The sequence below is a fragment of the Salmo salar genome, chromosome 19, assembly GCF_965601325.2.
Source record: "Salmo salar chromosome 19, fSalSal1, whole genome shotgun sequence".
NCBI lineage: Eukaryota > Metazoa > Chordata > Actinopteri > Salmoniformes > Salmonidae > Salmo > Salmo salar.
The window spans coordinates 43,682,501-43,695,000 of record NC_138309.1 but is presented as its reverse complement, the minus strand read 5'-3'; the positions used below and the strand labels follow the sequence as shown (position 1 = coordinate 43,695,000).

General features: G+C 52.3%; 1 protein-coding gene across 1 annotated transcript in view; it reads right to left on the bottom strand.

The window, feature by feature from the left end:
- LOC106578815 (netrin receptor UNC5B-b) overlaps positions 1–12,500 on the bottom strand; it is a 176,288-nt gene that overhangs the window by 19,197 nt on the left and 144,591 nt on the right. Inside the window, 4 exon segments of the mRNA XM_082965522.1 lie at positions 1,452–1,618; positions 2,142–2,336; positions 10,939–10,972; positions 11,146–11,285. Of these exon segments, the coding sequence (XP_082821648.1) occupies positions 1,452–1,618; positions 2,142–2,336; positions 10,939–10,972; positions 11,146–11,285 (536 nt within the window).

Below are 12,500 nucleotides of genomic sequence, written 5' to 3'. Positions count from 1 at the left end.
ACCACACACTATACACCAAACACACACCATACACCACACACTATACACCAAACATACACCATACACCACGCACTATACACCAAACATACACCACACACTATACACCGAACATGCACCACACACCAAAACACACACACCATACACCAATTCACCAAACACCAACCATACACGAACCATACACTAAACACCAAACATACACCAAGCATACACCATATACATGATTCACCAAACACCATACACCAACCATACACCATACACCAACCATACACCATACACCAACCATACACCAACCATACACCAACCATAAACAAACCATACACCATACACCGACCATACACCATACACCATACACCAACCATACACCAACCATAAACAAACCATACACCATACACCAACCATACACCAAACACCAACCATACACCATTCAGCATTCACCAAACACCAACCATAGACCATACACCAACCATTCATCAACCATACACCAACCATAAACAAACCATACACCATACACCGACCATACACCAAACACCAACCATACACCATAAACCATACACCAACCAAACACCAACCATACATCAAACACCATACACCAACCATACACCATACACCAACCAAACACCAAACATACACTAAACACCAAACACCAACCATACACCATAAACCATACATCAACCAAACACCAACCATACACCATACACTAAACACCAAACACCAACCATACACCATAAACCATACACCAACCAAACACCAACCATACACCATACAACAAACACCATACCCCAACCATACACCATAAACCATACACCAATCAAACACCAAACATACATCATACACCAAACACCATATAACCAAACACCATACATCATACACTATACACCATATAACCATATAACCATACACCAGACACCAATAATCATACACCATACACCATACATCAAACACCATACATCAAACAGCATACACCAAACACCATAGACCATACATCAAACACCATAGACCAAACACCATGCATCATACACCAACCACCATATAACCATACACCAACCATACACCATACATCATACACCATCGATAAAACACCATACACCAAACACCAAACACCATGCATCATACACCAAACACCAAACATCAAACACCATGCATCATACACCAAACACCATGCATCATACACCAAACACCAAACACCATGCACCAAACACCAAACGCTAAATGTCAACATGTTTTTCTGAGCCACTCTGCTTCTGCTTGGGGTCTAAAGCACTTTGCTGATGTAAAAATGGCTTTATAAATACTTTTGATTGACCTGAATTCACACACACACACACACACACACACACACACACACACACACACACACACACACACACACACACACACACACACACACACACACACACACACACACACACACACACACACACACACACACACACACACACACACACACACACCTTGATCTTGAGGCTGGGCAGGGGATCCAGCAGGGGAGACGTTGTCATGGGTATCTTGTGGTGACCATCGTCGGCACCCTGCTGCAGGGAGAAGAGAGGATCCCTGAAGGTACACGCTGTGGCCGTCAGGTCCGGGGGCGCAGAGGGGTGGAGGAGGTGAGGGTTGTCTGCAGGAGGAGGAGGAGGAGGTGGGTTTTGGTAGCAGAGGATAGCCAGGTCCAGAGATCATAGCCACCAGGTAAACAACAACATGTTGAGGAGAGAGAGACAGGTAATGGATGAGAATATATTGATTACTTGAAGATCAAAGTAAGAGAATCAGTGGTCTAGTTTAGAAAGCTTAGGAGCAAACTGAGGTATTTAGGAGGAAACTGAGGGGGTTACGAGCAAACGGAGGTAGTTAGGAGCAAACTGAGGTAGTTAGGAGCAAACTGAGGTGGAGACATATAACTACTCAGTTTGAGGGAAGACAAGCTGATATACAAGTTTGGAGATCAAGAACAGTTGAAAAAAGGTGATAAAAAGAATTGAAAGAACTGAGTGAGAAAGAGAGAAAGGTAGAAAGTGATTACTTTAAGATCAAAGTAGGAGAATAGGCCGTCTAGTTTAGAAAGCAGAGAGAACTATCCTCGTGGAACTAGATGTCTAACCTAGATGAGAAAGAGATGAGACAGCAAACCGTGGACTCACCCTGTCTGGGTGGTTTGTAGTTGCCGGGCTGGAAGGCTGTGGTGAGGGCGGAGGAGGAGTCAGTGATATCGCCGTGGAGATGGCGACAGTTGCGTCGGTATGCCAACACCCCCACGCACAGCACCAGCACCACACACAGTAACAGCGCCCCCACCAGGCCAGCGTACACTGTTACACCCATACCAGGGTCCAATGCTGAGAGAGAGAGAGAGAGAGAGAGAGAGAGAGAGAGAGGGTTTGGGCATTGCATGGACACACAGTTAGACACACACAGTTAGACACACACAGTTAGACACACACAGTTAGACACACACAGTTAGGTACACACAGTTAGACACACACAGTTAGATACACACAGTTAGACACACACAGTTAGACACACACAGTTAGACACACACAGTTAGACACACACAGTTAGATACACACAGTTAGACACACACAGTTAGACACACACAGTTAGACACACACAGTTAGACACACACAGTTAGACACACACAGTTAGATACACACAGTTAGACACACACAGTTAGATACACACAGTTAGATACACACAGTTAGACACACACAGTTAGACACACACAGTTAGACACACACAGTTAGACACACACAGTTAGACTCACACAGTTAGACACACACAGTTAGACACACACAGTTAGACACACACAGTTAGACACACACAGTTAGATACACACAGTTAGACACACACAGTTAGACACACACAGTTAGACACACACAGTTAGACACACACAGTTAGACACACACAGTTAGATACACACAGTTAGACACACACAGTTAGATACACACAGTTAGATACACACAGTTAGACACACACAGTTATACACACACAGTTAGACACACACAGTTAGACACACACAGTTAGACACACACAGTTAGACACACACAGTTAGACACACACAGTTAGACACACACAGTTAGATACACACAGTTAGACACACACAGTTAGACACACACAGTTAGATACACACAGTTAGACACACACAGTTAGACACACACAGTTAGACACACACAGTTAGACACACACAGTTAGACACACACAGTTAGACACACACAGTTAGACACACACAGTTAGACACACACAGTTAGATACACACAGTTAGACACACACAGTTAGACACACACAGTTAGACACACACAGTTAGACACACACAGTTAGACACACACAGTTAGATACACCAACACAGGCCAAGAGAAAAAAGAAAGGACAAACAGACAGCCTTCTGAACAAGTTGAAACAGTCCCTTCAACCTTTCTCCTGTCTGAAGACACAGTCCTTGAGAGCTCTGAATAACAACAGCAAATATTGGATGATCGCAGCAGACTGCTGTTGTCATTGTTGAGTTGTTGAAGGTGAAAACCTTCAGTTTGCCCACTACACCTCCTCGCCTGCAGGGGTAGCTGTTGTCTACACTAGGAACGTTCCTCTCCCTCTCCCCCTCTCCTCCTTTCCCCACATACTAACCCCCTCTCTCCTCTCCTCTCCTCTCCTCTCCTCTCCTCTCCTCTCCTCTCCTCTCCTCTCCTCTCCTCTCCTCTCCTCTCCTCTCCTCTCCTCTCCTCTCCTCTCCTCTCCTCTCCTCTCCTCTCCTCTCCTCTCCTCTCCTCTCCTCTCCTCTCCTCTCTCCTGCTGGGTGATTGTTTCTGACTAGCCTGCTCAGCCCTGACTCCACCACACTAACACAGAAAGAGCCAACACCAGCGTAAAATAACAGAGGAGAGAAAGAGAGGAGTGGAGAACAGAGGAGCTGAGGTATTATATATGGGAAGATAAAAGGTGATTAAGAAGAGGAACAGGACTAGAAGTGAGAGGAGGAACAGGACTAGAAGTGAGAGGAGGAACAGGACTAGAAGTGAGAGGAGGAATAGGACTAGAAGTGAGAGGAGGAACAGGACTAGAAGTGAGAGGAGGAATAGGACTAGAAGTGAGAAGAGGAACAGGACTAGAAGTGAGAGGAGGAACAGGACTAGAAGTGAGAGGAGGAACAGGACTAGAAGTGAGAGGAGGAATAGGACTAGAAGTGAGAGGAGGAACAGGACTAGAAGTGAGAGGAGGAATAGGACTAGAAGTGAGAGGAGGAACAGGACTAGAAGTGAGAGGAGGAACAGGACTAGAAGTGAGAGGAGGAATAGGACTAGAAGTGAGAGGAGGAACAGGACTAGAAGTGAGAGGAGGAATAGGACTAGAAGTGAGAAGAGGAACAGGACTAGAAGTGAGAGGAGGAACAGGACTAGAAGTGAGAGGAGGAACAAGACTAGAAGTGAGAGGAGGAACAGGACTAGAAGTGAGAGGAGGAACAGGACTAGAAGTGAGAGGAGGAATATGACTAGAAGTGAGCGGAGGAATAGGACTAGAAGTGAGAAGAGGAACAGGACTAGAAGTGTGAGGAGGAACAGGAGTAGAAGTGAGAGGAGGAATAGGACTAGAAGTGAGAGGAGGGAAAGAGGAGGGGAGAAGAAGAGAAGAGGAGAGGGGAAGAGGAGAGAAGAGGGGAAGAGAGGAGGAGAGGGGAAGAGGAGAGGAGGGAAGGAGGGGAGAAGAAGAGAAGGGAAGGAGAGAGGAGGGGAGAAGGAGAGGGGAAGAGAGGAGGAAAGGGGAAGAGGAGAGGAGGGAAGGAGAGAGGAGGGAAGAAGGAGAGGGGAAGAGAGGAGGAGAAGGGAAGAGGAGAGGAGGAAAGGAGAGAGGAGGGACGAAGGAGAGAGGAGGGAAGAAGGAGAGAGGAGGGAAGAAGGAGAGGGGAAGAGAGGAGGAGAAGGGAAGAGGAGAGGAGGAAAGGAGAGAGGAGGGAAGAAGGAGAGGGGAAGAGAGGAGGAGAAGGGAAGAGGAGAGGAGGAAAGGAGAGAGGAGGGAAGAAGGAGAGAGGAGGGAAGTAGGAGAGAGGAGGGAAGAAGGAGAGGGGAAGAGAGGAGGAGAAGGGAAGAGGAGAGGAGGAAAGGAGAGAGGAGGGAAGAAGGAGAGAGGAGGGAATAAGGAGAGGGGAAGAGAGGAGTAGAGAGGACAAGAGGAGGAGAGAAGTATTCAGAGGACAGACAAAGCGAAAATGTACAGACTAAAGTACAAGAGAAGGAGAAGGTAGAAGAGGAGAGCCTTAGGCGAGGCGCAGCGGAGGAGCGGAGCAGAGCTCGCACGCTCACGTGGTGCGACAGGACTGAATCAGACAGCCGTCCTTACTTATTACCACAGGATGGGAACAATAGCGAATTAGGTGCATTACTGTAGAGCGCCTTCCCCTGAGCCCATGTCACATCCAGCTAAAGAACACTAGCATCACATGTAATGTAAAATATATTACTATATATTACTGATGACTTAAAACCAGATATAAGATCAAGTTTAGGTCCCTCAACAAGTCTTACTGTTCTACTGCTTTTAAAAATAAATGATTGAGATCATACAGGTAACTGCCAGAATAAAGGAAACACGTGGGTAAATGAGGGATACAAAGGATATTGAAAGCAGGTGCTTCCACACAGGTGTGGCTAGTATATTGAAAGCAGGTGCTTCCACACAGGTGTGGCTAGTATATTGAAAGCAGGTGCTTCCACACAGGTGTGGCTAGTATATTGAAAGCAGGTGCTTCCACACAGGTGTGGCTAGTATATTGAAAGCAGGTGCTTCCACACAGGTGTGGCTAGTATATTGTAAGCAGGTGCTTCCACACAGGTGTCCACTCTCCCTGTCCACTCTACCTGTCCACCCTACCTGTCCACTCTCTCTGTCCACTCCCCCTGTCCACTCTCCCTGTCCACTCTCCCTGTCCACCCTACCTGTACACTCTCCCTGTCTACTCTACCTGTCCACTCTCCCTGTCCACTCTACATGTCCACTTCTCTGTCCACTCTACCTGTCCACTCTCCCTGTCCACTCTACATGTCCACTTCTCTGTCCACTCTCCCTGTCTACTCGCCCTGTCCACTCTCCCTGTCCACTCGCCCTGTCCACTCTCCCTGTCCACTCTCCCTGTCCACTCTCTCTGTCCACCTGCCCTGTCCACTCTCCCTGTCCACTCTCTCTGTCCACTTGCCCTGTCCACTCTACCTGTCCACACTCCCTGTCCACTCTCCCTGTCCGCTCACGCTGTCCACTCTACCTGTCCACTCTCCCTGTCCACTCTACCTGTATACCCGCCCTGTCCACTCTCCCTGTCCACTCTCCCTGTCCACTCTCCCTGTCTACCCGCCCTGTCCACTTTACCTGTTCACCCTACCTGTCCACTCTCTCTGTCCACCTATCCTGTCCACTCTCCCTGTCCACTCTACCTGTCCACCTCCATGTCCACTCTCCCTGTCCACCCTACCTGTCCACTCTCCCTGTCTACTCTACCTGTCCACTCTCCCTGTCCACTCTCTCTGTCCACTTGCCCTGTCCACTCTCCCTGTCCGCTCACCCTGTCCACTCTACCTGTCCACTCTCCCTGTCCACTCTACCTGTATACCCGCCCTGTCCACTCTCCCTGTCCACTCTCCCTGTCCACTCTCCCTGTCTACCCGCCCTGTCCACTCTACCTGTTCACCCTACCTGTCCACTCTCTCTGTCCACCTATCCTGTCCACTCTCCCTGTCCACTCTACCTGTCCACCTCCATGTCCACTCTCCCTGTCCACCCTACCTGTCCACTCTCCCTGTCTACTCTACCTGTCCACTCTCCCTGTCCGCTCTCCCTGTCCACTCTACCTGTCCACACTCCCTGTCCACTCTACCTGTCCACTCTGCTGTCAAGCCCTGTCCACTCTACCTGTCCACTCCCCTGTCCACTCTACCTGTCCACTCTCCCTGTCTACTCGCCCTGTCCACTCTCCCTGGTCCACTCGCCCTGTCCACTCCCCCTGTCCACTCTCTCTGTCCACTTGCCCTGTCCACTCTTCCTGTCCACTCTCTCTGTCCACTTGCCCTGTCCACTCGCCCTGTCCACTCTACCTGTCCACACTCCCTGTCCACTCTACCTGTCCAATCTGCTGTCAAGCCCTGTCCACTCTACCTGTCCACTCTACTGTCAAGCCCTGTCCACTCTCCCTGTCCACTCTACTGTCAAGCCCTGTCCACTCTCCCTGTCCACTCTACTGTCAAGCCCTGTCCAATCTCCCTGTCCACTCTACTGTCAAGCCCTGTCCACTCTCCCTGTCCACTCTCCCTGTCCACTCTACCTGTCCACACTCCCTGTCCACTCTCCCTGCCCACGTCCCCTGTCCACTCCCCCTGTCCACTCTACCTGTCCAGTCTCCCTGTCCACTCTCCCTGTCCACTCTCCCTGTCTACCCGCCCTGTCCACTCTCCCTGTCCACTCTACCTGTCTACCCGCCCTGTCCACTCTCCCTGTCCACTCTCCCTGTCCACTCTCCCTGTCTACCCGCCCTGTCCACTCTCCCTGTCCACTCTCCCTGTCTACCCGCCCTGTCCACTTTACCTGTTCACCCTACCTGTCCACTCCCCCTGTCCACTCTCCCTGTCTACCCGCCCTGTCCACTCTCCCTGTCCACTCTCCCTGTCTACCCGCCCTGTCCACTTTACCTGTTCACCCTACCTGTCCACTCCCCCTGTCCACTCTACCTGTCCAGTCTCCCTGTCCACTCTCCCTGTCCACTCTCCCTGTCTACCCGCCCTGTCCACTCTACCTGTCCACCCTACCTGTCCACTCTCTCTGTCCACTCTCCCCTGTCCACTCTCCCTGTCCACTCTACCTGTCCACCTCCCTGTCCACTCTCCCTGTCCACCCTACCTGTCCACTCTCCCTGTCTACTCTACCTGTCCAAACCCCCTGTCCACTCTACCTGTCCACTTCCCTGTCCACTCTACTTGTCTACTCCCCCTGTCCACTCTCCCTGTCTACTCGTCCTGTCTACTCGCCCTGTCCACTCTACCTGTCCACGCTCCCTGTCCACTCTCCCTGTCCACCCTACCTGTCCACTCTCCCTGTCTACTCTACCTGTCCACTCTCCCTGTCCACTCTACTTGTCCACTCTCCCTGTCCACTCTCCCTGTCTACTCGCCCTGTCCACTCGCCCTGGCCACTCCCCCTGTCCACTCCCCCTGTCCACTCTCCCTGTCCACTCCCCCTGTCCACTCTACCTGTCCACTCTCCCTGTCCACTCTCCCTGTCTACCCGCCCTGTCCACTCTCCCTGTCCACTCTACCTGTCCACCCTACCTGTCCACTCTCTCTGTCCACCCCCACTGTCCACTCTCCCTGTCCACTCTACCTGTCCACCCTACCTGTCCACTCTCTCTGTCCACCCCCACTGTCCACTCTCCCTGTCCGCTCTCCCTGTCCGCTCTCCCTGTCCACACTCCCTGTCCACTCTACCTGTCCACTCTGCTGTCAAGCCCTGTCCACTCTCCCTGTCCACTCTACTGTCAAGCCCTGTCCACTCTCCCTGTCCACTCTACTGTCAAGCCCTGTCCAATCTCCCTGTCCACTCTACTGTCAAGCCCTGTCCACTCTCCCTGTCCACTCTCCCTGTCCACTCTCCCTGTCCACTCTACTGTCAAGCCCTGTCCAATCTCCCTGTCCACTCTACTGTCAAGCCCTGTCCACTCTCCCTGTCCACTCTCCCTGTCCACTCTACCTGTCCACACTCCGTGTCCACTCTCCCTGGCCACTCCCCCTGTCCACTCCCCCTGTCCACTCTACCTGTCCACTCTCCCTGTCTACTCTACCTGTCCACTCTCCCTGTCCACTCTACTTGTCCACTCCCCCTGTCCACTCTCCCTGTCTACTCGCCCTGTCCACTCGCCCTGGCCACTCCCCCTGTCCACTCCCCCTGTCCACTCCCCCTGTCCACTGCCCATGTCCACTCTACCTGTCCAGTCTCCCTGTCCACTCTCCCTGTCCACTCTCCCTGTCTACCCGCCCTGTCCACTCTCCCTGTCCACTCTACCTGTCTACCCGCCCTGTCCACTCTCCCTGTCCACTCTCCCTGTCCACTCTCCCTGGTCTACCCGCCCTGTCCACTCTCCCTTGTCCACTCTACCTGTCTACCTCGCCCTGTCCACCTCTCCCTGTCCACTCTCCCTGTCTACCCGCCCTGTCCACTCTACCTGTCCACCCTACCTGTCCACTCTCTCTGTTCACCTTCCCTGTCCACTCTCCCTGATCCACTCTACCTGTCCACCTCCCTGTCCACTCTCCCTGTCCACCCTACCTGTCCACTCTCCCTGTCTACTCTACCTGTCCAATCTCCCTGTCCACTCTACCTGTCCACTTCCCTGTCCACTCTACTTGTCTACTCCCCCTGTCCACTCTCCCTGTCTACTCGTCCTGTCTACTCGCCCTGTCCACTCTCCCTGTCCACTCTCTGTCTACTCGCCCTGTCCACTCTCCCTGTCCACTCTACCTGTCCACCCTACCTGTCCCCTCCCTGTCCACTCTCCCTGTACACTCTACCTGTCCACTCTCCCTGTCCACCCTCCCTGTCCACCCTACCTGTCCACTCTACCTGTCCCCTGCCCTGTCCACTCTACCTGTCCACTCTACCTGTCCACTCTACCTGTCCACTCTCCCATGTCAGATCTGTGTTAAGGGTTCAACCTTGCTTCTTTGGTTCAAAGCCTTGCACTGCTCTCTCAGAGTTGACAAACAGGACAAGACTGGAAAACATCCATAACCAGGGTGGAACAACAGACATAATCAGAGTGGACAACAGCCATAACCAGGGTGGACAACATCCATAACCAGGGTGGACAACAGACATAACCCGGGTGGACAACAGACATAACCAGGGTGGACAACAGACATAACCAGGGTGGACAACATCCATAAGCAGGATGGACAACAGACATAACCCGGGTGGACAACAGACATAACCAGGGTGGACAACAGACATAACCAGGGTGGACAACATCCATAACCAGGGTGGACAACAGACATAACCAGGGTGGACAACAGACATAACCAGGGTGAACAACAGACATAACCAGGGTGAACAACAGACATAATCAGGGTGGAACAACAGGCATAATCAGGGTGGAACAACAGACATATCCAGGGTGGAACAACAGACATAACCAGGGTGGAACAACAGACATAACCAGGGTGAAAACAGACATAACCAGGGTGGACAACAGACATAACCAGGGTGGAACAACAGACATAACCAGGATGGACAACAGACATAACCAGGGTGAAACAACAGACATAACCAGGGTGGAAAACAGACATAACCAGGGTGGCACAACAGACATAACCAGGATGGACAACAGACATAACCAGGGTGGAACAACAGACATAACCAGGGTGAACAACAGACATAACCAGGGTGAAAACAGACATAACCAGGGTGAACAACAGACATAATCAGGGTGGAACAACAGGCATAATCAGGGTGGAACAACAGACATAACCAGGGTGGAACAACAGACATAACCAGGGTGGAACAACAGACATAACCAGGGTGGACAGGAAGGTGAGGTGAGGCTATATTTGCCTCTCAAATAGCACCCTATTCCCTATGTAATGCACTACTTTTTACCAGGGCCAATAGGGTGCCATAAGGGCTCCTGTTAAAAGTAGTGCACTACATAGGGCATAGAGTGCCATTTGTGGACGTATGCTACAGTGGAGTACATCTGAGGCGACATGAAGGTGTGAGACAGACACATGGGGTGACATTTCTACACAGATAGGACATTACATGCACACACACACACACACACACACACACACACACACACACCGCTTGTATGTAGGCATGCACACTAATGGAAAGACAGTGTGGGGTGGGGGGTAAACAGGAAGGACACCATGTAAAGTGATGTAAAGGTGAAAGGTCATGAAGAGGTGAACTTACGATAACTGGCATGTTCAATAGAAACCTTTTTATCTGTACAAACAGAGGGAAAGAGAAGAACATGATCGTGGATGGAGCAGCTAGTTATGGAAATAAAAAAAGTTACAGCCATTGAGAATGAGCACGACTGAGTCCCAAATGGCACCCTGTTCAGTGTCAAGCGCACTACTGTTGACCAGGGTCCATAAGGCAATGGTACCTACATGCGATGCGGACGTACGCGCGGCTACTCTTGGTGGTTCCTGCGGAGCTCCAGGCAACACACTGACACCAGTAGTCCTCCAGACCAAACAGTTCCTCCACCTGGGTCCTCGATACAGAGATATCCACCTCCCTCACCACCAGGCCTGGGAGAGAGAGGGGAGAGAGGGGGGGGGAGAGGAGAGATAGGAGAGAGAGGAGAGAGGGGATGGGGAGGAGAGGAAAGAGAGGGGGGTTGGGGGAGAGGAGAAAGAGGATAGAGGGGAGAGAGGGGGGAGAGAGAGGAGAGAGGAGAGAGGGGATGGGGAGGAAAGCAAAGAGAGGGGAGAGAGGGGAGAGGGGAAAGAGGGGAGAGGGGAGAGGAGAGAGGGGGGAGAGATGAGAGAGAGGGGAGAGAGGGGAGAGAGGAGAGAGATGAGAGAGGGGAGAGAAGGGAGAGAGGAGAGAGGGGAGAGAAGGGAGAGAGGAGAGAGGGGATGGGGAGGAGAGGAAAGAGAGGGGGAGAGGGGAAAGAGGGGAGAGGGGAGAGAGGGGAGAGAGGAGAAAGGGGAGAGGGGAGAGAGGATGGGGAGGAGAGGAAAGAGAGGGGAGATGGGAGAGAGGGGGGAGAATAGAGAGGGGGAGAGAGGGGGGAGGAGAGAGAGGGGATGGGGAGGAGAGGAAAGAGAGGGGGAGAGGGGAAAGAGGGGAGAGTGGAGAGAAGGGAGAGAGGAGAGAGAGGGGAGGAGACGGGGAGAGAGGGGAAAGGGGAGAGAGGGGAGAGATGGGAGAGGGAGAGAGTGGAGAGAGGCGAGAGGGGAGAGAGGGAGAGAGAGGAGAGAAAGGATGGGGAGGAGAGGAGAGAGAGGGGAGGAGTGGAGGAGAGGAGAGATGGGAGGAGAGGGGAGAGAGGGGAGAAAGGGGAGAGGGGAGAGAGAGGGGGAGAGGGGATGGGGGAGGAGAGGAGAGAAAGGGGAGGGGAGAAGAGAGAGGGGAGAGAGGAGAGAGAGGGGATGGGGGAGGAGAGAGAGGGGAGGAGAGGAGAGAGAGGGGAGGAGAGGAGAGAGGGGGAGAGAGGGGAGAGAGGAGAGAGAGGGGAGGAGACAGAGGGGGAGAGAGGGGAGAGAGGAGAGAGGGGAGGAGAGAGAGGGGGAGAGAGGTGAGAGAGGAGAGAGAGGGGAGGAGAGAGAGGGGGGAGAGAGGGTAGAGAGAGGGGGAAGAGCGGAGAGAGGGGAGAGAGGGGGTGAAGAGCGGAGAGACGGGAGAGAGGGGAGAGAGGGGGGGAAAGCGGAGAGAGGGGAGAGAGGGGAGAGAGGGGGGGAAAGCGGAGAGAGGGGAGAGAGGGGGAAGAGTGGAGAGAGGGGAGAGAGGGGAGAGAGGGG